The sequence below is a fragment of the Cricetulus griseus genome, chromosome 4 (genome assembly GCF_003668045.3).
Source record: "Cricetulus griseus strain 17A/GY chromosome 4, alternate assembly CriGri-PICRH-1.0, whole genome shotgun sequence".
In the NCBI taxonomy this organism is placed as follows: Eukaryota; Metazoa; Chordata; class Mammalia; order Rodentia; family Cricetidae; genus Cricetulus; species Cricetulus griseus.
In genome coordinates this window covers 54,558,424-54,582,486 of record NC_048597.1, presented here as the reverse complement: position 1 = coordinate 54,582,486, position 24,063 = coordinate 54,558,424, and the positions used below count along the sequence as shown (strand labels likewise).

At 41.3% G+C, this 24,063-nt stretch overlaps 1 protein-coding gene across 1 annotated transcript in view; it reads left to right on the top strand.

Moving 5' to 3' along the window:
- Positions 1–24,063, top strand: part of Hacd2 (3-hydroxyacyl-CoA dehydratase 2) — an 85,514-nt gene that overhangs the window by 36,888 nt on the left and 24,563 nt on the right. The window contains exon 4 of the mRNA XM_027412775.2: positions 13,176–13,264. Coding sequence (XP_027268576.1) covers positions 13,176–13,264 — 89 coding nt within the window. The remainder of the gene's footprint in view (positions 1–13,175; positions 13,265–24,063) is intronic.

The following is a 24,063-nucleotide window of genomic DNA, read 5'->3' as shown; positions in this document are numbered from 1 at the left end:
CTAGCCAGAATTTTGACCACTGTGGGTTTAACCAAACAGGGATATGTTTTTCCTAGGTAGAAAGTCTGTCTTCCTACTCTATCATCTTCAGTGTGTGGCTTCTGTCTCTGTGCTGTGGTCCAGTAGTTACAACAGTGGTGGCTTATGTGGTGTCATATTCATATCACAGGCATAAAGTGGCTATACAAGCAAAGCTTTACATGGCTTTCTCAAGGTATAAGGAATTCCAAGAAAACTAATATGTCAGCAGTGTCCCAAAACCAGTATTCTGTTGTGGGGAAGGAAGGGCACAAAGATAAACAATCAGAATTTTCTGCCACAAAGGGTTTGGATTATTGTTAAAATTGTAAGTTCACAGCAATACAGCAGCCACATGGTAATAGAATATAGTGGTGGGATAGTACTCAATGTGAATGATTAATCTTTTTTATTTGTAAGCTTTAATTGAGAAGCAAAGAACACTGACTTGCCTTTAGGCCTCACACATGGTTATAAATCACAGTAATGACCTATGTACAGTCTCATCTTCCTCCCAGCAAAATCTCCATTTAATATAAGGAGCAGATAATAAGTAAAATCTTTCACATACTGTGTTTAATTTTTTTATATGTGTTGGAGTTTTGCTTTTTTGTTAAAATAATTGTAAGTCAGTCTGTTACAGCTGTTTTCATAGAAATTGTACCCATTTTAATTTAATGGCTTTTAGATCAAGTTGTAACATTCATAAAGGAATACACTTTATTTCTAATATAAAATTAACACATACACATTGGGTTTTTTTTGTTGTTTTAAAAAAATAAGCTAATACCAAAAAATGTGAAGATTGTGAAAATCACCCTTCATGGTGGGCAGCAAGATGGCTCAGCAGCCTGGAAACCTGGTGACCCAAATTCAAACCCTGGGACCCATGTAAAGGTGGAGGAAGAGAAGAGTTGTCCTCGGCCCTCCCCTCACATGTTATAATACACCCCTCATAATAATAAGAATCATCTGTGATCCATCACTAAGAAATAGTTGTCACTGTTTTCTCTGCATTTTAAAGTCACAGGAAACATTTAAAATTATTTATGAGCATAGTTCAATATGAATAAATATATCAACTGTGATAGCTCTTGACTCAAAAAGTTAAAGAAACCTTGGCTAAATAACTCTATTTCAACCCCATTTAAAAGTAAATATGAGTTAATATTTGATATCCATTATTCATATCTGAGAAATGTTAGAGTGGCATTTCTGCCAAGTTTGACATTAATAAAGTCTCACTGACTTTGATTTATCTTGTAACAAAAAGTTACAGCTTCTGCTCTGAGCTTAGGATTTTTTGTTCTTTCCTAAGGCCATTTATTTATTCTGGAGGAGCCACAACTGAAGCATTATCAGAACCATGGCAGATGATTGACGGGAAATACACTTTTTCTTGCAGTGACCATTTCAGGCTCTGTGTGGGTGGGTCTTTTGTACCTGAACACTCGTTTGCCTATCGTTTTCAAGCTGCAGATACTTTCCACCTCTCTAGTTAAAATTAGCCAAGGAATTGTTAGGTTCAGGTTATAATTGCTTTCTCTTCTCTTCACTTTCCCAGCCTCTGCACTACTTTGACAAGCTTCACTCCTCCCGCAAGCAGTGTTTTCAGTGTGTGTCTTTTATATGCTGTCGACAGGCTCTTTCCATGTTCTGTTGGCCTCCTACTCAGTGAACACCCCCCCCCCCCATGAGTGCAGCAAGGGGAAACAGAGACTGCAAAGGCATTTGAACTATGCATGTCTGCTGTGAATAGCTCGGGAGACCCTTTCTTTTATTCCTCTTGCCTGTGCAGTCAAGTTAATCCCAAATTGTTCTCAGTATGTTGGTTATGGGTTCAAGGTTCAAATAACCTGGCTTCTACAATTGATACAGTCTAGAAATGATACAGTTTAGGAGTCTTGATTGGGTTTGTTTTTTTTTTTCTGCCAGTTAAAGAATTAAAAGTCAGGAAAAACATGATGTACAACAAGTAGCAGCAGCAGCAGTAGAGAAATATCAGGACCACAGATCGAATCAGCAGTTAAAGAAAGGCATTTATTGGGGAGGGGGGAGGAAATGTATACACAGCAGATAGATATACAGAGAAAAAGACTCCTGCAAAGCGGGCAGGGCATGGGGGAACAGACTCGAACATGGACAGCCACCACAAAGACCATGACTTGAAAATCCAGTCTTTTCTTCAAGTCTGGAGTTTTAAAGCCTCTGAGGTTTTTTGTTCTCTAATTAGGTAGGGTTGGTTATTTTGAAAAAAGCTAAGATGGTTGATTGGCCCAGAGCTGTTATGTGACATGTCTTAATGGGCCTTGAACTTGTTGAGCCAGTCCATCAGCAGGGACCTACTTGCTGGTGGGAGATAGAAACTGACAAGCCCCCCCCCCACCTCCCTTTTTCTTTTTTTAAGCTGTCAGGCTTTTGTCAGGAGGGTGATGAAGAAGCTGGCCATCTTGGAAGTTCACTGCCTTTATTACCTAGCCAGGCACTTCTCTCTGTCTGTCTGTCTATCAGAGAGTCTGTCTAATACCTAATACTGAAATTCATTTTGATAAAAAGAAAAAAATGACCACAAAGTCTCCAGTTTTAGTCAACAGTTTTATTTTTGGATTTCTTTCCGGATCTGGTCCATGTACATGACATTGTTATAACTACACTGGCTACCAAGTGAATTCTGAGATTTTATTTTCTTCAATCTGCTCACATACCATCTTTACAGTGATATTTACGTGAGTTTCAGTAGATAATTCATTTACATGACACAAAATTCAAAAGTTTTAAGAGGACATACAGAGAAGAGTCTCTACCCTGCCAGTGCCCCCCACCTTTCATTGTGACATAACAAATGGAGTAGATCAAAACAGAGAATTCAGGGCTGTTTATATAATGCTACTTATGTAATAGTTCAACTGTTAATTTCATTTGGCTCTGACAGACGTTTTGCTTTTTTTAAAAAAAAAAAATGAGGTGGTCTTTCTGTCAAGAATTTACAAGTCTGCCATATAGCAAAGCTGTTTATCAATAGTCTGGTATAAACACCTGTGTTCTGCACACCATAAAAATAATCAGCTGGGAATGTGTTGGAATGCATGCTGACTTTAGTGGAGGGTTGAGTAAGCCACCATGACTTATAACTGGCTTACTTGTGTACTCCTAGTATTCTTATGGCTTCACCTTTTTTACAATGGCATTCTATTATTTTATGTTCAGAAACTTTGGAGACTCATGGCATGTTTTATGTCTAGCTTTGCTCTTATTCAGAAGTTAAGCAATGATAGCAGAGACCCCCAAAGTAAACAAGTGGGTGAAAAGCTGCTGTTTGAGGGATCTCAGAAGACACTGAGCTTTGTACCAAACCAGTTTATTGGTGTTTTACATATGAGAAGCTCAGGTAAAGGGAAGAGAAAGCTGTTAGTCACAGGCACAGTGACAGCAGCCATCTGAAGCGGGAAATGGCTCTGCAGCAGCAACCTAAAACCAGTGCGGCAGGCAGCTGTTCAGTGTGTGAGGACACAGCATAAAGCACCAACCCTCCTGAAAGGAGCTCAGGGCCGGCACCCCACTCCACACAAGTATGCTAGTCCACCTAGGTCTTACCTCCTCTGTGGTTGTATGGTACTTTCCTTGTCATTTTCCCCAGCCCAGCCTGCCCCCATATGCTGTGTTGTAGTGCATTTCCAGCTTTTCTTCTCGAGTTTCGCTAATAGCAGGTGGAGTCTACTACTCTAAGAGGTTTGAGAGTAGAGACACACAGCCTAACAATAGTGTGGAAAGGGTCACTTTTAAAGTCCCTTTTTAACATTAATGTGAAAATGGATCTCCCCTAAAAATCCCAGGGGACATTAGTATTCCAAGATGCATTCTGTGGCTGTGTTCCATAAGGCAGAATTGCTTCTATAAGGGAAAATGCCTTAGGTTACTCTTGGCTTATAGTGGGACCTAGTAATCCCAGTTTTCTCTAGTGATCAAACCATCCTGTCTTACGTCTTTTGAATGCCACATGAAGTAATTACATTTAGGGCTCTAGGTTTGAAAATCCCGACTTTGAGAGGTAGACTCGGTGAGATGAGGGCCCTCTCTCTGCTGTACACAGCCCTATAGTAACAGCTAGGTGGAGTTGCCTCTGTGTTGAATATGGATCCTGCCTCACATCTTGAGGGAACACATGTCCCATTTGTACTTGTACTGTTAAAGTGACAGTTCCTCAACTCACAGGAAAGGATTTAATGTTTAATGTATATTTGTTACCAAGAGTGACAAATGAAATATTACATTTTGTTTCTCTGTTTCTCCTTTGTATCTATTTCTATTTGATAAAAATATTAGAACACTGTCCTACTGGCATGCAGAAAGTACAGTGCCTGTGTACATCAAAAAGCATAGTGCCCATAGACACTAGAGCCAATTTTTGAAGTGATAACCTCACATAAACCCCCAGATGTTATATAAATGCTGTAATTGTGCTGTTGATTTCCACCAAACTTCTTTGGTCAAAACTCAGTAGTGTAAGTGTGGCTGTGTAAACTGTACAGCAGTTGCTTTCTGGAGATGGCTGGGTGCTCTAGCCTCAAGAGGCATGGTCACTTTTCTGCTTTCTGGGAAAGGAACAGAGAATAGCCCACTGTCTGTCTGGAGTAGTGCACCATCATCACATTCAATCCCAATGGTATCAGTCTGCTCTACCTGCTCCCTGACTTCAGTGACTTCCTTTACCTGTTTGTGATCACAGTATTCTCTCATTTACAAATGCCGAGCACCCTCATTGACTTCATGGAAAAGCTCTCAGGTTAGAGGTGTGTTTTGAAGAATGTCTCCTATATGCCCTGTTTAAGGTCACATAGAACTTGGTCTTCTGCAGTTGGAATCCCATCAAGGGAACAGAACCTGGCATAGAGTAGGTACTCCAGAAATACTTGTTAAATAAAATGACAATAAGTGCCAGAAAATCTTTATTGAATGAATTTTAATCTGGAATTTACTAATAAGATTGTAGAATCCCTGACACCAGAAAATAACAAAAACATCTGTGGTTTGGATTTTAACATGCCATGCCATTGTGTCCAAACAAGGGCCACAAGCATAGTGGATCTGAGTACAGAAATAGAAAAGAAAAGGGCATCTAGTGGGCCTTATCTGTCTGTACTCTGATTGCATGAGATTTATGCTTCAGGTTTAGCTGAGAGCTTTCTGGGTCCCAGGGAGACTAGGTTATACAGTTCTTACCATTGGAAAGGAACAAACATAAAGGTCTAAAGCAGATTGATTGCCCATCTGGAGCTGTATGGAAGGGTCACAGAGAGTTAAGGCAAGCATTGCACTGCACAGCATCCCTCCAGAAAAGAACATGGGTTGACAGTTTCTTATGGAATACACATGGTAACCACAAGCCTCACTCTGAGGCAGGTGCTTCAGAGATAAAGTGTTGTGGACCATCTGTATGGCCTTCTGTTTGTGTAGCTGGAATGCAAGGCTGACTTGGAGCTCCCAGTGTTCAGCCAGTCTTCCTTATAGAAGGCCCCTCTTCTTGCTTGTGCTACTGATGTAAACCAGTCCCACCAGTGTGATTGCTACCTGTCATCAGGCACAGTCAGTGAACCGATGCTTTTACAGAATTTCCTCAAGTCTCCTGTAATTGTCTTCCTCTTCTACCTTTCCCCGCCTTTGGTTGGCATTCCAGCCTTTCTGAACCTCCAAGATGACCCTCCTCTGCTGAAAATCAGCTACAGGAGAGATTATCAATGTCTTTTATCATCAACAAAAGGTTGGAATGTCAAGTTCAAAGAAAACTATAATTCCCCAAACTCCAAAAGGCAGTGCAGATATCCAGAAATGATAGTTTTGGCCCATCTCAAGCAGGATTATAGAAGGATTTTCTGGCAGTTTGGTAAAATCCAGCATTCCTCAGGAACTTGTGAAATGGGTTTTCTGTCCACAAAAGGGAGTCATTTCCCTTGTCTCTGGAGAAGGGACCTATGACTCCCCATGGACATACCTGTGACTCCTGTTGTCATATCAAAGTTCATGCTAGTCTACAGGCTCCTACATGTAGTGTGTATTCACAAGTACCCATCATACATTTCAAAGTTCACACTAGCACACACACACACACACACACACACACACACACACACACACACACACACACACACACACACACGCATACAGGCACACATGCACATACATATATGCACACACACATCCTGCCCAATTCTCCCTAAACTCTCAGGCCTGCTCCAGCTCACAGGCTTCCCTCACCCAGCCACTCATCCTTATCTACTACTCTCGATATTCTCCCTCTTGCTATTAGGGTTCCGTTTCCCTAGATCTGGCCATGTCCAGTCTGTTGCTCTCTGCTCTGGCCACAACCAGATGCCTCTGGGTGTTCTCTCCCTCTTATTCACAATGAAAACCTTTCCCCAGTGCAGGAGCCATTTCAGCACTTTCTTTACTACACCCCCTTGCATACAGTTTTTGTGTTAGCTTGACACAAACTAGTGTCGGGAACCTCAATTGGGGCACCCCTACCAGATTGGCCTGTAGGCAAGCCTGGGTCATTTTCTTGATTGATGATTGGATGTAGGAGGGCCCATCCCACTGTGGGAATTGCCACACCTGGGCTTTAGACTGGGTGCTGTAAAAAAGCAGGCTTGCCGGGCATTGGTGGCACACACCTTTAATCCCAGCACTCGGGAGGCAGAGGCAGGAGGATCTCTGTGAGTTCGAGGCCAGCCTGGTCTACAGAGCAAGTGCCAGGATGGGCTCCGAAGCTACACAGAGAAACCCTGTCTTGAGAAACAAAAAAGAAAGAAAGAAAGAGAGAGAGAGAGAGAGAGAGAGAGAGAGAGAGAGAGAGAAGAAGGAAGGAAGGAAGGAAGGAAGGAAGGAAGGAAGGAAGGAAGGAAGGAAGGAAGGAAGGAAGGAAGGGAAAAGAAAGAGAAGGAAAAAAGAAAGCAGGCTTAGCAAATCATGGGGAGTGAGCCAATTAGCAGCACTCCTCCATGACCTCTGCATCAACTCCTACCTCCCTGTTCTTTCCCTGACTTCTCTGGATATGAAGTATAAGTAAGGTGAAATAAATCCTTTCCTCCTCAAGTTGCTTTTGGTCATGGTATTTTATTACAGCAATAGAAACCTGGACACACATTGCTGGCATTTTTCATTATTATTAAGACAGTCTTCATATGCTAGCCTATGCTGGCCTTGAACTTAAAACCCTTATGCCTTAGCCTCTGAGTCCTGGGATTTCAGATATGTGCCACCATGCCTAGCTCCTGCTGGTATATTTTGTTAGATGGTTTCTTGCTTTGTTGTTGTTATGCTGTGCTGGGTTGAGCATTGGGACTTATCCTAGTGCTCAGCCAGTTAGCTCCATCCCCAGGCCCCCTCCTGGCATTTCAGCTGGACTAGAGGAACAGGTATTTTGAGAGTGTGCTTAGAGTATGACCTCAGCAGCTGTTTGCTGGGTGTCTTGTTGAGATAAGTTGCAATGTCACTGAGAGTGGGAGTGAAAAACAAGTGGGGGAAACGGGTGAGCCTAAGCAATCAGCCCCTGCCATGGATGCAGGGGTGCCTAAAAGAAAGGCCAGACGCCAAATTGCAAAATGTTAGTTTTTTATTTGCGAATAAGATTTAAATTTATTGCCAAGAGCATGTATTCTTGGATATTGCTGATTAGGAATTCAAATTGATAACAAACTATTTGGGAAGTAATTTGGCAATGTGTTTCCAGAGCCTTAAAAATGTTCATACCATTTGACTCTTGAGAAACTGCCCCAAGAAAATAGTACTTGAACAAATCCATGTTCAAAAATTTTAAGTTATTTATAGTATTTTATTCCTTCATTCATTGTAACAAGGAATTTGAGGTAATTTAAATGTCTGATAAAAGGAGAATGGGTAAATATATTCACTCAAAGGAATAGTATCACTCAAGATGTTTTGAAGGGTGTAAGAGAAATATATAAGGGAAAACAGTACAAAGAGCACAAGCATTAGAATTCATATGTATTTTTAAACATGCTCAGAGGGCTTTCAAGGTGGCTCAATCTACCGCTAAAGCACATGCTGGGCAAGCCTGATAACCTGAATTCAATCCCTGGAACTCACAAAAAGTGGAAGGAGAGAACCAAACTCCACAAATTGTGTTCTGACCTCTACTTGAATGTTGTGACACACACATCACATCACACCATACACACACAATGATAACAAATACATTTTAAAAGTAAAGATAAAAGAAAAGAACAAATCATTGTTTTTGGATTTCAAATTCTGTTTCTAAGGAAAACTTTCTGCTATTTTTTATTTAGCATTTTTGAAAGGAAAACAAATATAAATACTCTTTATTACTTAGAAAAGGGTGCTTTATGGTGAAGAAGGGGTGACTAAGAATCCCTGTTGGACCAGACATGGTGGCATTTAGTTTCAGCAGGCAGGTCTCTGTGAGTTGAGTTCAGGGCCAGCCTGGTCTACATAGCAAGTTCCAGGGCAGCCAGGACTACATAGAAAAACCCTATCTCCAAAAACACAAAGAGCCCCTTGTTGGAGACTGGAGAAGTGGCTTAGCAGTTAAGAACTTTGTTTTTGCAGAAGGCCAGGGTCCAGTTCCCAGCTCACAACCATCCATACTTCAGTTTCAGGGGATCCTCCACTTCTCACTACCTCAGACACCAGGCACACGTGTGGTGCACATACAACAGATGTGCAGGTAAAACATTTATACACATAAAATAAAGAAATGTTAAAAGTAAAATAAAAGAATCCTTTGTGTCCATGAATATACCTCAGTGGTAGAATGCCTGCCCAGCCTGCACAAGGCCCCAGATTCCATTGGTAGGTGGGAAGAGAGGATTCCAGTGCTCAGCTGAGTTGCACTGTCTTCCAGTCTCTTCATTTAAAGTCACACTTATAAGCATTCTGATTTTGGCAACAGATGAGGGTCTCTACAATCCTTGTTATTTGTTTGTTAGAAAGCTGTACCACTATTACAGATGAACAAATGAATTATTTGGATTATTACGGTAATTTGCATGGCTTGATTAATGTAATAAGTCAGTTTCCCAGCACTGGATTCTCGCTAGTGAATGAGATAGACTCAGTTTTGAGCTTACAACTCTGAAGTCCAGACTCTGAACCTCATGAAAACACAACAGCATCCGGGAACATTTCCAGAAACACCAGCAGCTCAGCGGCACAGCACACTATTCAGTGGCTGGGGAAGACGGGCAAAAGTTAAAGAGCAGGAGGAAGCAGCAGCGGTGTGAGATGTTCATCTTTCCTTAAGCAACAAATGCTTACTGCTCATAAAAATCTAAGTCTCCAGCTCTTGTAAAACTTACTCCAATTGTTATCTAAATGTTTGATTCACTAAGTAGCTTCTTTAGCTGTGTTGTGTAATTATGTAACCAGGCTTTGCACTTTACTCATATTTATTTTTAATAACTTCTCTTTATTCAGATATAATCCACCCATTTAGAGTGTATGAGTTGTGCAACCATTACCACAGTCAATTTTAGAACATTTTCATTACTCCAAAAGGAAATCCATTAACAGTCATTTCCTGTTTCCCCCAAAACTCTAGCCCTAGGTAACCACAGATCTACTTTCTGTCACATAAATTTGTGTGGCATTTTGCCATTGACTTCTTATAATTCAATATAGTATCTTGAAGGCTCATCAATATTGTGGCATATATCAGTACTTCATTTCTTTTTATATTTTTTCATTTTTGATACATTTTTAATTCTTTGAGAATTTCAAACATTTCTTATTTTATTTTAATTTTTATTAATTTACTTTGTGTATGTAGATGTTTCATTTGCCTATGTGTCTGTGTATCGCTTGCATCTGTGGTGCCCACAGAAACCAGAAGATGGCATCAGATCCCCTGGAATTGGAGTTACAGACAGCTGTAAGCTGACATATGGGTTCTAGGAATGGAACCTGGAGCAACCAGGGATTTTAACTTCTGAGCCATCTCTTCAGCCCCGTATTTTTATTAATCTTTGTTTTTAAGAATATACCATATTTAGCCGGGCGCTGGAGGCACATGCCTTTAATCCCAGCACTTGGGAGGCAGAGGCAGAGGCAGGCGGATCTCTCTGAGTTTGTAGCCAGCCTGGTTCCAGGACAGGCCCCAAAACAATACAGAGAAACCCTGTCTCAAAAAACCAAGAAAAAAAAAAAAAGAATATGCCATATTTTGTTTACCCATTCATCTGTTGATAAACACTTATTCCCACGTCTTAGTTCATATATACCATCTGAACATACATAAACAAATTTTTGTGGGAACATAAATTGTGTGTGTGTGTGGCCTGTGCACTCGTGTGTCTGTGTAAGAGTGATATAACTCACCGTTTAATACTTTGAGGCACTGACAAACTGTCCAGAGTGGCTGTACCATTTCACAGTCCAAACAGGTATCGTGTGAAGTATATCTTATTTGATTTTGATTTGTGTCTCCTGATGATTAATGATGTTCAGTGTCTTTTTACACACCTTTTAACTGTTTTTTTTTTTAATTTGGCTGTTTTTATCATTATGGAATTGTAAAAATTTCTCATGTCAGATAAGATGACAGATCTTTTCCCGTCTGTGGTGTGTTAGTGTCCATCACTGTGTTTGAAGAGTTATTCTGGCCCACACTGTCATTCCATGGTCAGTTGGCTGCATCACTGTGGGGCTGTAAAGCAGCATCACTGCAGAGGTAGCATGGGACAAAGGGAGCTATTTCTCTGATGATGGCAGGATTCAGGAAAAACTAAAAGCAAGAAAAGATCCAAACACAATGCGTACCCTCTCAGGGCATGCCCCTAGTGATCTATTTCCTTCAGGTAGGCCCTACATCCTGAAGTCTTTCACCTGTCAAGGAACCCTTCAGCGGATTAGCCCATTGATGAGATCAGAGCACTTTTAGCAAAATATAGTGTTATGGTCCAGCCACTTTCCCAAAGCTCATCTCTGAACATTGCTGCTTTGGGCATCAAACCTTATATCCAAACCAGAACACACAGCTGTTTTCACTTCCTTTTCAGTATTCTTCAAAGCACAAGCTATTGGGTTTTATGAGCCAAATATATTTTTTTCTGTTGTGTGATTCAAACCTTCAAGATTCACACCTATTTTTCTACTGAGTTTTAGGGTTCTAGCCCTAAAGGTTTTGATTACCCTCCCCCGTGTGTGGAGGTGGGTGGGTGTATCTGTGTCTGTGTGTGTGTTCATTCACACAAGTCTGGCTAGGACTCAGACCCAGGGCCTAGCTAGACAGGTGCTCTGACATTGAGTTGCATCCCAGCCTTGAGTTATTTTCTTTCTTAGTTTTTAAAAATAGTATGTGTGTCAGTACATTTATGCCACATGTGTGTGGGTAACCAAGGAGGCCAGTGGAGGTGTCAGGTTCCTAGATACAACCTTACTGGGCAACCCCCCCAACATGGGGGCTGAGAATCAAACTGGAAGAGTAGGAAGCATTCTTAACCATCATGCCATCCCCTCAGCTCCTGAGTCAAGTTTTATATCTAAGTCCTTCATTTTCACCTGTGAATACCTGAGTACCTAATTGCACCAGTTTATTGAAAATAAAATCATTTTTCTACTGAATTGTCTTATACTCTTATTGAAAATTCTTGTCTGGACTCAATATGTGTTTACCTATCTCTGCATTTATATTTTCTTCCATTCATTCTACATGCCTCTATATGCCAAACATTGTGTTTGACATTCCCATAATACTTGTTTGAGGAATCAAACTATCCCTCTTTGAAGCCCATGTTTCTTGTCAAAAATCCATTTTTTAGCATGATATAGCATCCCTTAAAGAGATGTAAAGTGATTTCCCATTGTAACAAGCCTGTGGTGACAATTGTAACTCCATCTGATTTATAACTGGTCTTTGGCAAGTTGTAATTTGTCCTGCTATACAAATGTTCAGAAGACTGTATTTTAGGGAGCTTGAAGAATTGAAATTGTTCAGGATAGCCAGTGACTGCTGAAGAATAGAGATGGTTCAGGATTGCCCACTGACTGTTGCTGAAGATGAGGTTGGTTTTAAAGTAGACAGACTCTGACTGGTGCCGAATTTTCCATGTTCAACCCCAGGAGTCTAGCAAGTAAGAATAGGCATTGGCAGTAGTTGAGGTCAGAGAGAAACAGAAGGGCTGCTGGCTTCCAAATCTCATTTTAGAAGCATTTCCATGTTAGTTTGAAGTCACAAAGAGAAAAGAGTGTTTCCAGATAATGGCTTATTTGGGAGTTTAAGGAGACAAGAATGCTACATGTGGCCTGGGTCTAGGTAGGGGTCATGGTTGTAGCATTTGAAGCCAAAGCTTAGTAGAATTTGATGATTATTTAAAATAAAGATGTTCTCATGTTACAAACTGAGTGCATTGAGAGGATAATTAGACTTATGCTTGCAGTGAACAAGGTGAGAAGAAATTGTTTTAAAAATAATAAATTTTGGGGGGCTGGAGAGATGGCTCAGTGGTTAAAAGCATTGGCTGCTCTTCCAGAGGACCTGGGTTCAATTCCCAGCACCCACATAGCAGCTCACAACTGTCCATAGCTCCAAGATCTGACAACCTCACACAGACATACACACAGGCAAAACACCAATGCACATAAAATAAAAATAATGTTTAAAAAAGATGTTTACAGTGTGTGGGTGTTTTAAAAATAAATAAATAAAATTAAAAAATAATAAACTTTGATTTTGCTAAGCTTGTTGGACAGATATTCAAGTTTGATATCCAAGAACTTACAGCATTCCTTAGACAAAAGTAGGACTGATTTCCCATTCATAGTTGCTTAGTCATCATGAAAGCTGTATTAGAAAATGAACCATCAGTATCCCTGTTTAATGGTTGGGTGATGGTTTTGTTTTGTCTGTAAGTATTAAAAATACTGTAGTTGATCACTGACTCTGAAGACTTAAGAAAGGTAGCCAGCTTCCTCAGTTGTCATGAACAGGCTTGGCTTTGAGGCAGGAAAAACAGTTTTAGTGATGACTATATTGCCAGACTTAATATATAGCAGCATAGGTAATCTTCAGTTGCTAGAGATGGTGTTGACTGTAAACATTTAAATTTGAAAGTTTTGGAAAACATGCTAAGTGATAAAACTTAGTACAGTACATTAATTTACACATCCTAAATTTCTTTCAGGAATCGTGCCGTCTTCTGTTGTCCTGACTTCTTTCCAGGTGATGTCAAGAGTTTTTCTAATATGGGCTGTAACACACAGTGTCAAAGAGGTAAGTAAAATAAATATCAGCACTAATACTCACCAGTGAACTTTCTTGTACATGTTTGTTATGGCTGAAGACAGAACTCCAGATCATTTCAAAATAACCAAGCTCAAGATTATGTATACTGTTGCAGTTGGGCCAACAGTGAAAAACATACCCCCAGTCTTATTGTTGCTCAAGAGAGAGCTGAATCAGAGTTGAAGACCTTCAGTCTTAATTCCCATGAAGGTTGAGTGTGCACATTATTAGCAACTCCCTTGTATACCCTTGGTGTCTGTCTGTAGCTAGCCAGCATGTTGGTTTCTGCTTCATTTGAAGAGAACTGGGAACACTTCTATTTGCATGGTACCAGGAAAAGCAAACTTGTTTCCAGCCCACCAATCTGGGCTAATGGCTCATATAGAGCCTGGAGTCCAGAGACACTCACCACCAGAACCAGGAGAAGAAAACCGTCATTCCCTCAGGTGTGAATCCATGACCAGGCATTGGTTTAGTTCATGTTTTGAGGATACTGCTTGCTGTTCTGGGATTGGTTATTTCTCACTAATGTTACCTGAAGATAAAGTATTGGTGGGTACGGGGACTCATCTTTAGCTTACAGTCTCTACAACCTGTTGGCATCACCATGGGATTCCCTGGGGTTCTAGCACTTGCTTATCTATTAATTTAATCTTGTGTATTCTCTGTTCTTTATTCTGAAATCCCTGTCAAAAGTTAGTGTTTGTCAGAATTTATTTTGACAATTTCATGTGCATTTCAATTAATGAGGCTTTTTCCCCTCAGTGTTTTAAAAAAAATTGGCCCATGACATACAGGTAAAAAAATGCACATAGCCAATGAATTCTTAGTCAAGGTTTTAACAACTTGGATTAATAAACTATCACTTTATTATGTTCACATGGAATTAGTAGATCCATTACTTATAATCGCTCATTCTTTCAAGATCTATCTAAACTTAACCATGCAGGAGGATTATAAAATAATTGTGTACCTACTTTAGTAACCACAGTTTTAAAAGTTGAAACAGGAAAATAAATTCTAATATAACATATAGCCCTTTGTCCTCATTCTTAATTGTTAGTGAGTTAGAAAAATTGTGTTACTTTGTTTTGTTTTGTGTTTTATTTCTTGAGACAGGGTTTCTCTGTAGCTTTGGAGGCTGTCCTGGAACTAGCTCATGTAGATCAGGCTGGTCTCAAACTCACAGAGATCCGCCTGCCTCTGCCTCCCGAGTGCTGGGATTAAAGATGTGCACCACCAACACCTGGCTCTAAAAATTTGTGTTACTTATAGTATCACGTAATATCTTCATTTAGAGTCCTTTTACTCTTCTCCTCCTCCTCCTTCTCCTCCTCTTCCTCCTCCTCCTCCTCCTCCTCCTCCTTCTCCTCCTCCTCCTTCTCCTCCTTCTCCTTCTCCTCCTCCTCTTCCTCCTCCTCCTCTTCCCCTCCACCTCCTCCTCCTCTTTTTGTTTGTTTGTTTGGTTGGTTGGTTGGTTGGTTGGTTGGGTTTTTTTTGAGACGGGGTTTCTCTGTGCAGCCCTGGCTGTCCTGAAACTCACTCTATAGACCAGACTGGCCTCAAACTCAGAAATTCCTGCCTTTGCCTCCCAAGTACTTGGATTAAAGGGTGCACCACCACCACCCAGTCATATGTTTTTAATGTATATTTCTTCTTAATACTTTTTGTATTTTGTTTTTGTTTTTTGAGACAGGGTTTTTCTGTAGCTTTGGAATCTGTCCTGAACTTGTTCTGTAGACCAGGCTGGCCTCGAACACAGAGATCTGCCTGCCTCTGCCTCTGCTGGGATTAAAGGTGTGTGCCACCTCTGCCCATCCTTTTTTGTATACTATATATTACATAGTACACTATACATTAATACCATATAAATTTATACCAATAATTCCTAATTTGCCAGTATTTTCAAGTAATCTAAAATCTTTCCTAGTTGTAATTCAGTTGTATTCTTTTTAATTCTCCCCCCTTTTCCCTTAGTGCTGTGGGTTGAACCTAGGGCCCCATGCATGATAGACAAGTGTTCTACCACTCAGCCATGTCCCTAGCCATCTTTTTCACATTTTTATGTTGAGGTAGAGTCTCACTAAGTTATTCATGCCACCCTTGAATCCATTCATCCCACATAGACCTTGTACTACTGTGATCTTGGACCTAAGCCTCCTGAGTGGTTAGAATTACACACCTGTACCACTGGGCCTAGCTGCTTACTTACACCTTAAGTGTGTCATTATGTGGATTCAATAATGAGATGCAGTGTGTAGAGCCAGAGTATTGTCCAGTAGGGACTGCCAATACAGTCAGATACTGATTATTCAGGTGTGATGCCTTAGCTGCTTCCTTGACCACTCTTCTCCTTATTAACATGGCTGCCAAAGCCATGGGCAAGCTCCCCAAACTGCAGTTCAAATGAAGCAATTCAGATTTCCTGGACAGACCATTGAAACAGACTGTCTAAAAGCTATTAAATGTCTTTGTAGATCACAGGTGCTAGATGTGGCCCTCATCTCCAGGAACCACACTGCCTGCCAGACTTGACATTTAGCAGGTGGCTCCAAATATAATACCACATGTGATTGTCATGATACTCATTACATATGCATATTCACAATGGTTTCTCTGCAGCCAAAGTCATCCAGTTTCTGCTAATATTAACATGCCAGTTTCTGAAGAACCTAGTGTAGTAAATGTCACCATCTTCTTGTCACCTCTTGTGTCCTTGTGTTTCAGGATCCTTTTGTTTGGTGCACTCTGTTGGTTAGTTGACTTATTCTTTTCTTGAGTAAATAGAGTTTAGCATTTTTGCTGACTCAGGATCTCATTTCTTTTCTCTAGATAGAACTACTCATTCATCATTTTTGTTGATTCCAGCTCTTGTGAGCGCGCACGTGTGTGCGCACACACACACCAATTGCCTGCAACTAAGTTGAAGCCTTTTACTGTGTTTTCAGGGACCAGGCTGCTTTCTATCTGTCACCTGTCCCCTTGCCTTAGCCAAATGCTATTTTTCCTGTCTTAAGGTTTCTTAGAAACTGTAATTCCATTTGTTGTGTCCAACATTGAGTATGACTTCCCTTCCATTTCCTGAAGCATCTGAAAAGTAGCTGTATTTGTCTTACCCAGCTCTGTGCTGTAACCTTGGGAACTGTGTAACTAATGTATCATTTCTTTGTCATATTCTTCCCTAAAGGGGACAACATGTAATCCATTTGCTTAAAAATCACATTCTCTGTGGGTATGATTCTTCCTCTGCCTTCTCCACTTATTCCTGTTGTTTTTGTGTTTAGTTTTGTTTTTCAAGACAGAGTTTCTCTGTGTAGCCCTGGCTATCTTGGAACTTACTCTGTAGACCAGGCTGGTCTGGAACTCACAGAGATCTGCCTGCCTCTGCCTCCTTGGTGCTGGGAGTAAAAGTGCATGTCACTACTGCCTAACTCCTCTTGTTTTGTTTTGTTTTCCTGTTGTGTTATGTACTGAGGTAGAGCTCATAAGCCTTTTAAGATCTGACTTTTATGTTTAAATGTATTTCCTCTCTCCCTCCTTCCCTTTAAGAGTTGTACATGTGAACAAAGAAAAGCTGTGGACAACAGTCAGCTTGGAGGTGAGAGGGGCGTTACAAGAGGCAGTCCACAGCTCTAGCTGCCGTAGTCCTTTCTGTCCCAGATCTGAACTGGCTGCTTCCACATCTCTGCTGGTACAACACCGCCCCCCCCCCCCCGTACACACACACACACACACACACACACACACACACACACACACACACCGGCCTGGGTCTAAGTGTAAGTCTTCTCATTGACCTGAGACAGCACCAGGATCTTTAAAATGAATTGCAATGGGCAAGAGTTCACTTTCTGTTTCTCACTGTGACTCCCTTCAGAAACAAACCTATCCTTGCTTGTTCTGAAACAACTAAGTTTGGCCTCAGACTCCTAGACACACAGCTTGACCACTGTTCTGTTCTTTCCTTGACTCAGCCCTCTGCAAAACCCATCCCAAATCCTGAGTTTTTAGAGTAAGAGCATTGGGCTTTTGGGGTAGAAGCCCCAGGTCTTCTGTGAAGAATAGTTGGGGGAAGGCGAGACTGTTACTTTAACTTCAGCCAAGGGTGGTGGAGAAGCTCTACACTTTCCTGGGGGTATCCTGCATAAAATGAAGCTTCCTAATGCTACAACCCTTTCATACAGTTCCTCATGTGGTGATCCCCAACCATAAATTATTTTCATTGATACTATAACTGTGATTTTGCTACTGTTATGAAGCATAATATGTTTAGAGATTTGCCAAAGGGGTTGTGACCCACAGGTTGAGAACTGCTGATCTAGACAATCTCTCACTGAGACTCTCCTGGGGGATTCTAGGTTGTTTTAAGTTAACAAGTGAAATTAACTATCACGAAAGGTCTCATGGCTCCTGGGCTGGCCTTGAATTCCCATGTAGCTGAGGGTGCCCTTCAACTCTTATCCCTCCATCTCTACCTTGAGAAGCATGATCCCAGGCATATGCCACTATGCCTGGTTTTATACAGTGCTGGGGATTGAATCCAAGCTTTCAAGCATGGTAGACAGACTCTCTACCATCGGAGATCCCGTTCCTACTTCTGGGGTTTTGTTACTGTTCTCATAGCTCTTGGGTGAATCTCTCTTATTCATTGGTCTTGTCCGCTTTCAAGTTCTAAGACTTTTTACAGTTAGGATTCATGAACTGTTTGGACCAGAATTAGTAAGAATGTTTATTATAAAATGCAATTTTAGAAGATAAGTGGGACCTGAGCCAAGGATTGAATGTTTTTCAGATAGTCTTATGAATTCTAAGCTCTAAGGAATGCCTAAAGATACCTGTGTTCTGTTGGTCTCACCTCCCATCTCAGTCTTCATTCCCAAATCCAAGAGCTCTAATTTCATTCTTAGATTGTTTGTTCACATATTTATTTTTAAAAAGGAGAATGAATCAAGTACAGTGACTAGAGCCCCCTGCAGTCTTTTTTAAGGCGTGTTCATATGATATTTTTATCAAGTATCAACAGATACTTTTTAAATGCTATATTTGAATCATACTAGACAAACTATTTTTTAGATGAAAACATTCTAGTGAATTAGAAGAATATTTCTCACATTCCAGTATGTAAAATAGTGGACTAGACATTTTGTTAGAATATATATTTGATTTGTAGAGATATAGGTTTGGGTCTTCTCTGGGTATGTTCCTAACCTGCTCTCATGTGCATATACCCATACACAAACACATACATACACACATTTTTTAATTATTTAAAAGATTCATTTTGTTATTTTTTGTGTATGGAGTGTTTTGTCTACAGGTATGTATGTGAGCACCACATGTATGCTTGGTGCTCCATGGAGGCCAAAAAGGGGGATAAGATCCTGTGGAACTATAGTTTGTGAACCACTGTGTGGGTGCTGGGAATTGAACCTGGGTCCTCCACAATAACACCAAATATTCTTAATCACTGGGCCATGTCTCTAGCCCCACATACACATCTTTTTAAAAAAATAAAATAAAATAAGAACTTCAAAAAGAAAGCTACATACTTCCAATATACAGTAACACATAAAAGGGAGGCAATTGGGGCATACAAAGGAGGTTTGGGATCAGTGCAGTACTGAAACTTAGCAGGGCAAACATCTGGTGTTGGGGGGGGCTCTGATGGCTTTGAGCAGCCCTGCTCTCAGGGTCTTCCCATTGTAGTTCATGTGTTTTACTTCTCTGGCTGGATCCACTGGGCTCCCGAGCCTTTTCTCAGTGGACATCCTACATTCCTGATATGTCAGTTAACTTCTGTACTGCTAACAGAAATACCTAGTAATGCAGAATTCTGTAATCCTCCAGTTATCACATCCTTATACAAAGTCCAGACATTCTAACTCTTTAGGAGGGAAGTCAGTGGCTGGGGATGTAGCTGGAGTGCTTATCTAGCATTCAATAAGCCCATTTTATGAATGAGATGTGGCAGCTTATGCATGCAAAAGAGTCAGAAGTTCAAAATGGTCATCAGTTGGGTGGGGATTTAGGAGGTAATGTGGGGTACTTGAGGCCCTGTCTCAACAATGAAAGGTCAGTGGTGGGCTGGAGAGATGGCTCAGCAGTTAAGAGTACTGGCTACTATTGCAGAGGAGCTAGGTTCAATTCCCAGCTCCCACAAGATAGCAGTGGCTCACAGCCATCTGTAACCCCAGTTCCAGAGAATCTAGTGCCCTCTTCTGGCCTCCATACTCATTGCATGCACATGGTTCATGTACAACCCCAGCAAGTCAGAAAATAAAATAAATAAACTAAAAAAAAAAAAAAAGTCAATGGCCATATCTTTAAATGAAAATATCCTGGCTTCCAGGGTGTTCTGGTGACCTCCCTAGGAATTTCCTCCTACCTGTCCAGTACTGGCAGGTCACAGGATGGCAGAGGCTTCAACAAAGCCGTCTGGGATTCCTAATAGGGGAGATAATGTAGAGACAATCCTAAAATGGTGGGCTCCAGAGATCCCTATTTCATTTTCAAAGATTTAAGGAAATGCTTAGAACTCCTTTAACCCACTAAGTATACTTTCTGTGTAGATTCTGGCGTCTTCTCTGTGCAGTCAGTGTCTTTTGTGATGAGCAGTTTAAAGGAAGCTAGTAGGAGAAGTTGGATGCCTTGAAGGCAGAGGATCTGGAGTCATGGCATCCAGGAAACAAAGAGTCCTCTCATTTGTTTGGTTAGAGAGGCATGGTAACCACAGCTGCTTCTCAATGTGGTCCTAGCTGCGTGGTGCCCTGAGGTTGTGTAGGAGGTTCCACCTGGGACCCTGCTGTGCAGAGCTCTCTTCCTGGGACTTCTCTAGAAACGGGCCTGCCCTGGACAATCACACTGTTTTTCAGGTAAATGGAAGTCAGTGTTCTAAAACATGAAGGCTTATGTACATGAGGTGGTTGATGATTTGTCTTTGACACTTGCAATTTAGGACAAAGCACTTCGGGTTCCTGAGGCTTTTCTTGTCTGCCCTGCTACTACTTCAGTTATAAAGTAAGAATGTGTGAGAACAAGGTGGGAGTAGTTAGCAATCAGCCAGCAGCTGAAGGTATAGCAAGGACACCGCAGGAAGGGCTCATCCTATAGAAAGTCCTCTTTCTCCTCCCCCACCCCAGCCCTCTTCTTTCTTATTCTCCTTTGCTGGGTTCTCCAGCTAGGTCCACAGAGTTCCCATGCTACCTGCCCATCCTGCCGCCGGGGGGGTCTCTATTGGTAGTATGCCACCCACAGGCATGGTGAGGGGAGGCAAAAAGAACAGCTTTGTAGCCTTACTGTTCCAGGAGGAATGAGATCCTGTCATTGTCTTCTTGAATTCTGTGCCTGGATTATGCCAGTATCTCTTGTAGCCTTGCCAGGGTACTCTGTCCATCTCATACTGTTGAGACACAACTTAGTATCCTCTAGTCCCCTTGAAAGCTAGGCATCTAACATTCTCCCATTCCATCTATTTCTTTACTTTCTATTTTAAATACTCCTGTAGGTGGATGCACATCACCTTCACTTTTAAAATTAGCCCACTCCTAGAGGCAAAAAACTTCATTATTTGATTGTTAATCAGGCACTGTCAAACTTTAGACAGCTCTTAGGTAAAGGCAGCACACTAGAATACCATTTCCACACCTGATAATTGTGGGCCTTTAGTGATGTACTGTGCTAAATTGTTCTTTTGCCATTACCTATCTTGGGTTGATTGTGGCAAAATCAGAATGCCTGTTTTTCTCTCAGTTTTCTGCTTGCCGATTTCCAATACTACAACTATCAAAAGTATTTGGATCCATTAGGCTTGGCCTAGGTTCACTTCTGACATTTCATGCTGCCTCTTTCTCCAGTCTTAACCCCTCTCAGCTCTTATCAGACATGGAGCATGTTTGTCATTCAAATAGGATGTTCTCTGTGATATATTTCAGTTGTTGTTTGTTTAAAAACTACAACCGTCTTTGTAAACTGTTCAACATTGTCATCACTCCATACACAATGTAGCCCTCCCCACCCTATCCCGTCATTTTATAGTTAAGTAAATTCAAGCTCAGCAAAACCTGGACATTGATTAAGTTTTCCTTAAAAAAAATTTTTTTTTTCCTTAAAATTAGTCTTTTTCTGCTATGGACTGTAAATTGCACCTTGCAGCATCCTCATCCTGGTGAGATCCCCTACAAACACCCAGCACATGAAGCTTTTAATGGTGTTTCTTTTGCTTTCTCATCCCTGGGGCTAAAATCTGACACACAGCATCCCCAGGTTTCAGGTTCAGCATGAGAAGAAACAGCTGCACCAGGTCAATTCTCTAGAAGCCTACACCATTGTCTTCAATCTAAGAAATTCCAGGGGCTGGAGAGATGGCGCAGAGGTTAAGAGCACTGACTGCTCTTCCAGAGGTCCTGAGTTCAATTCCCAGCAACCACATGGTGGCTCACAACCATCTGTAATGAAATCTGGTGCCCTCTCCTAGCGTGGAGATATACATGGAAGCAGAATGTTGTATACGTAATAAATAAATAAAATCTTTATATATAAAAAAAAGAAATTCCATTCAGAGGAGCAAGGGCTAAGGCTGGCAGGAAGTGTCCTGGCCACTTTGCTGAGGCCTCTCAGGGTTAGAGCCAGGCTTGCCTTGGCCTGCCCCGGCAGCTCCAGTCCTTTCAGGCTGCAGAGTGACCCGCTTCTTTCTCTGCTTCTGGTCCCAGATTTCAGGGAGTTTGTGCATTTTGCATTTTAGTCTTTTAAAATACTAGTGGTTCTCACATATAATGGATATTATGGATGCTTTAGTGAAGCGCTCTACATCGTTCTTATCTTTGATAATTCTGACAAAGTAACTTATTGGGATACATCCTCTTCAAGCATATACACTATTGGGCAATGTCTTAATATATGCATTGTAGCTGTCTGTCAGTAGTGGGCAGTGTGTTCAGGGCCAAATCTGGTCACTTGCACACACACACACACACAAAAAAAAAAAAAAAAAAAAAAATACTTGGCTTTTGACATCAAGGGAACAAAAGTGAAGAACGAAAAGTGTCACTTGAACTTAAAGTAATAGTTTCCCAAATAAACAAATGCAACTGACTAGAAGCAACCTGAGCAGTAAAATCTAGGACAGCGCATGTGTTGACACAGAACTGTGCCCACAGTCTGACGCCAGTGGAGAGCTGTGAGTAAGTAAGCTCCAGCACTCATCCACGGTTTTCATGTGACGTGGGTTAGGATGCTGCTTTTCTACATTGTGCACGCAGCGTTCTGTTCCCTCCTTTCATCCAGTTAGATTTTCATGTGTGTTTTTCACATGCTTAGTGAATGACTTTTTCAAGAAAGCAGTCAGAAAACTTAGGAGTACTTGGTTTGCTGCTCTTTAAATAAAAGATTGTTAATTTTAAACACATCCTGATAGTGAACATGGTCTTCTCCCCATGTGGTGCAGAGGTAGCAATTGTTGGTTCTGATGGCCACATGAGCCTCACCCTTGAGAGAGAGATTGTTCACTGTGACAGCATGTCCCAGGTTCCCCCTTGTTGAGAAACATGTCACATGCCTTTTCTCTCCACTTTGAGTTAAATGATGCCAATACAATACAGTCAGCATCATTATCTGGATGAACTTAGAGATTCTTGTTTCCCACTGTAAAAGTTAAGTGATTGGCATGCATCGTGAGCATTGCTAAGATGTGTCAGCAAAGCCAAGAGAAGTTAAAAGGTTTCACCTATAAAGTGCTTTTAAACAGGAGTATTCTGCAGTACATTGAAAGGCATTTATTTATTTATTTATTTATTTATTTTTGGTTTTTTGAGACAGGGTGTCTCTGTGTAGCTTTGGAGCCTGTACTGGCACTCACTCTGGAGACCAGGCTGGCCTCGAACTCACAGAGATCCTCCTGCCTCTGCCTCCCAAGTGCTGGGATTAAAGGCATGCGCCACCAACGCCCGGTCATTGAAAGGCATTCTTAAAGCACTGATTAATATTCATTTGGAAACTTTTTAGTATATGGTAAGAACTCTCTCTCCTATTACCTGCTTCTTTGGCAGAGCAAGCAGTCCCTTTATACACTGTAGGTTTTTCAAAACACATTTATTTTGAAGCATGGATATGGAAAACATGAGATTACTGTTGCTTTCCACCTTCTGAGAGCTGTTCTGCACATTGACCACTGTCAGTTAGTTGACTGTCCGTTGGCAGTCCTGCGGCCCACAGGAGAACCTGGAGAAGTTACTCCCATTCTTATGCTTCTAGGAAAGACAGTGAGTTTAGGAAAGATGGCTCAGTAAATATGTTTTACTTTACCTTATCAGAACACCCATGAACATTGTCACTATAAGCAGTGGTATATCATAAAAGAAATAAGGCATATTACTGAATTGTCTGCATTTTCCAGAAAGGACCCTTTCAAGTCTGGCGTAAAACCCTGGTGCACTTCTGGATTTTGTAAGATGGACTTGATTCTCGTGTGGATGTCGTGTGTGCATGTGCAGGGCCTGCTTTGCCAAAGGGGGGAAGCTAATCACCAGTATCATAGGTTTGATACATGGCCGGGCTTTAACTTTTGTTCCCTTCTGATTGCTGCCATAAATGTTTGTTTTAAACAGGATGAATTCTGTCTGCTTCTCCCTTTACCCCCTTTGCTCTGGCTCTACCAAAATAACCTGAGTTTGAAAGTTGTCTCTTGCCTTCTGTGCTGGTGGCTGTCTTCCTGGGTCAGCTGTAAAGGGTTTTCTCTTGAGTTCATGACAGGCCATCTCATGAAAGCAGCCACTGTGTGCCTCAGCTAGTCA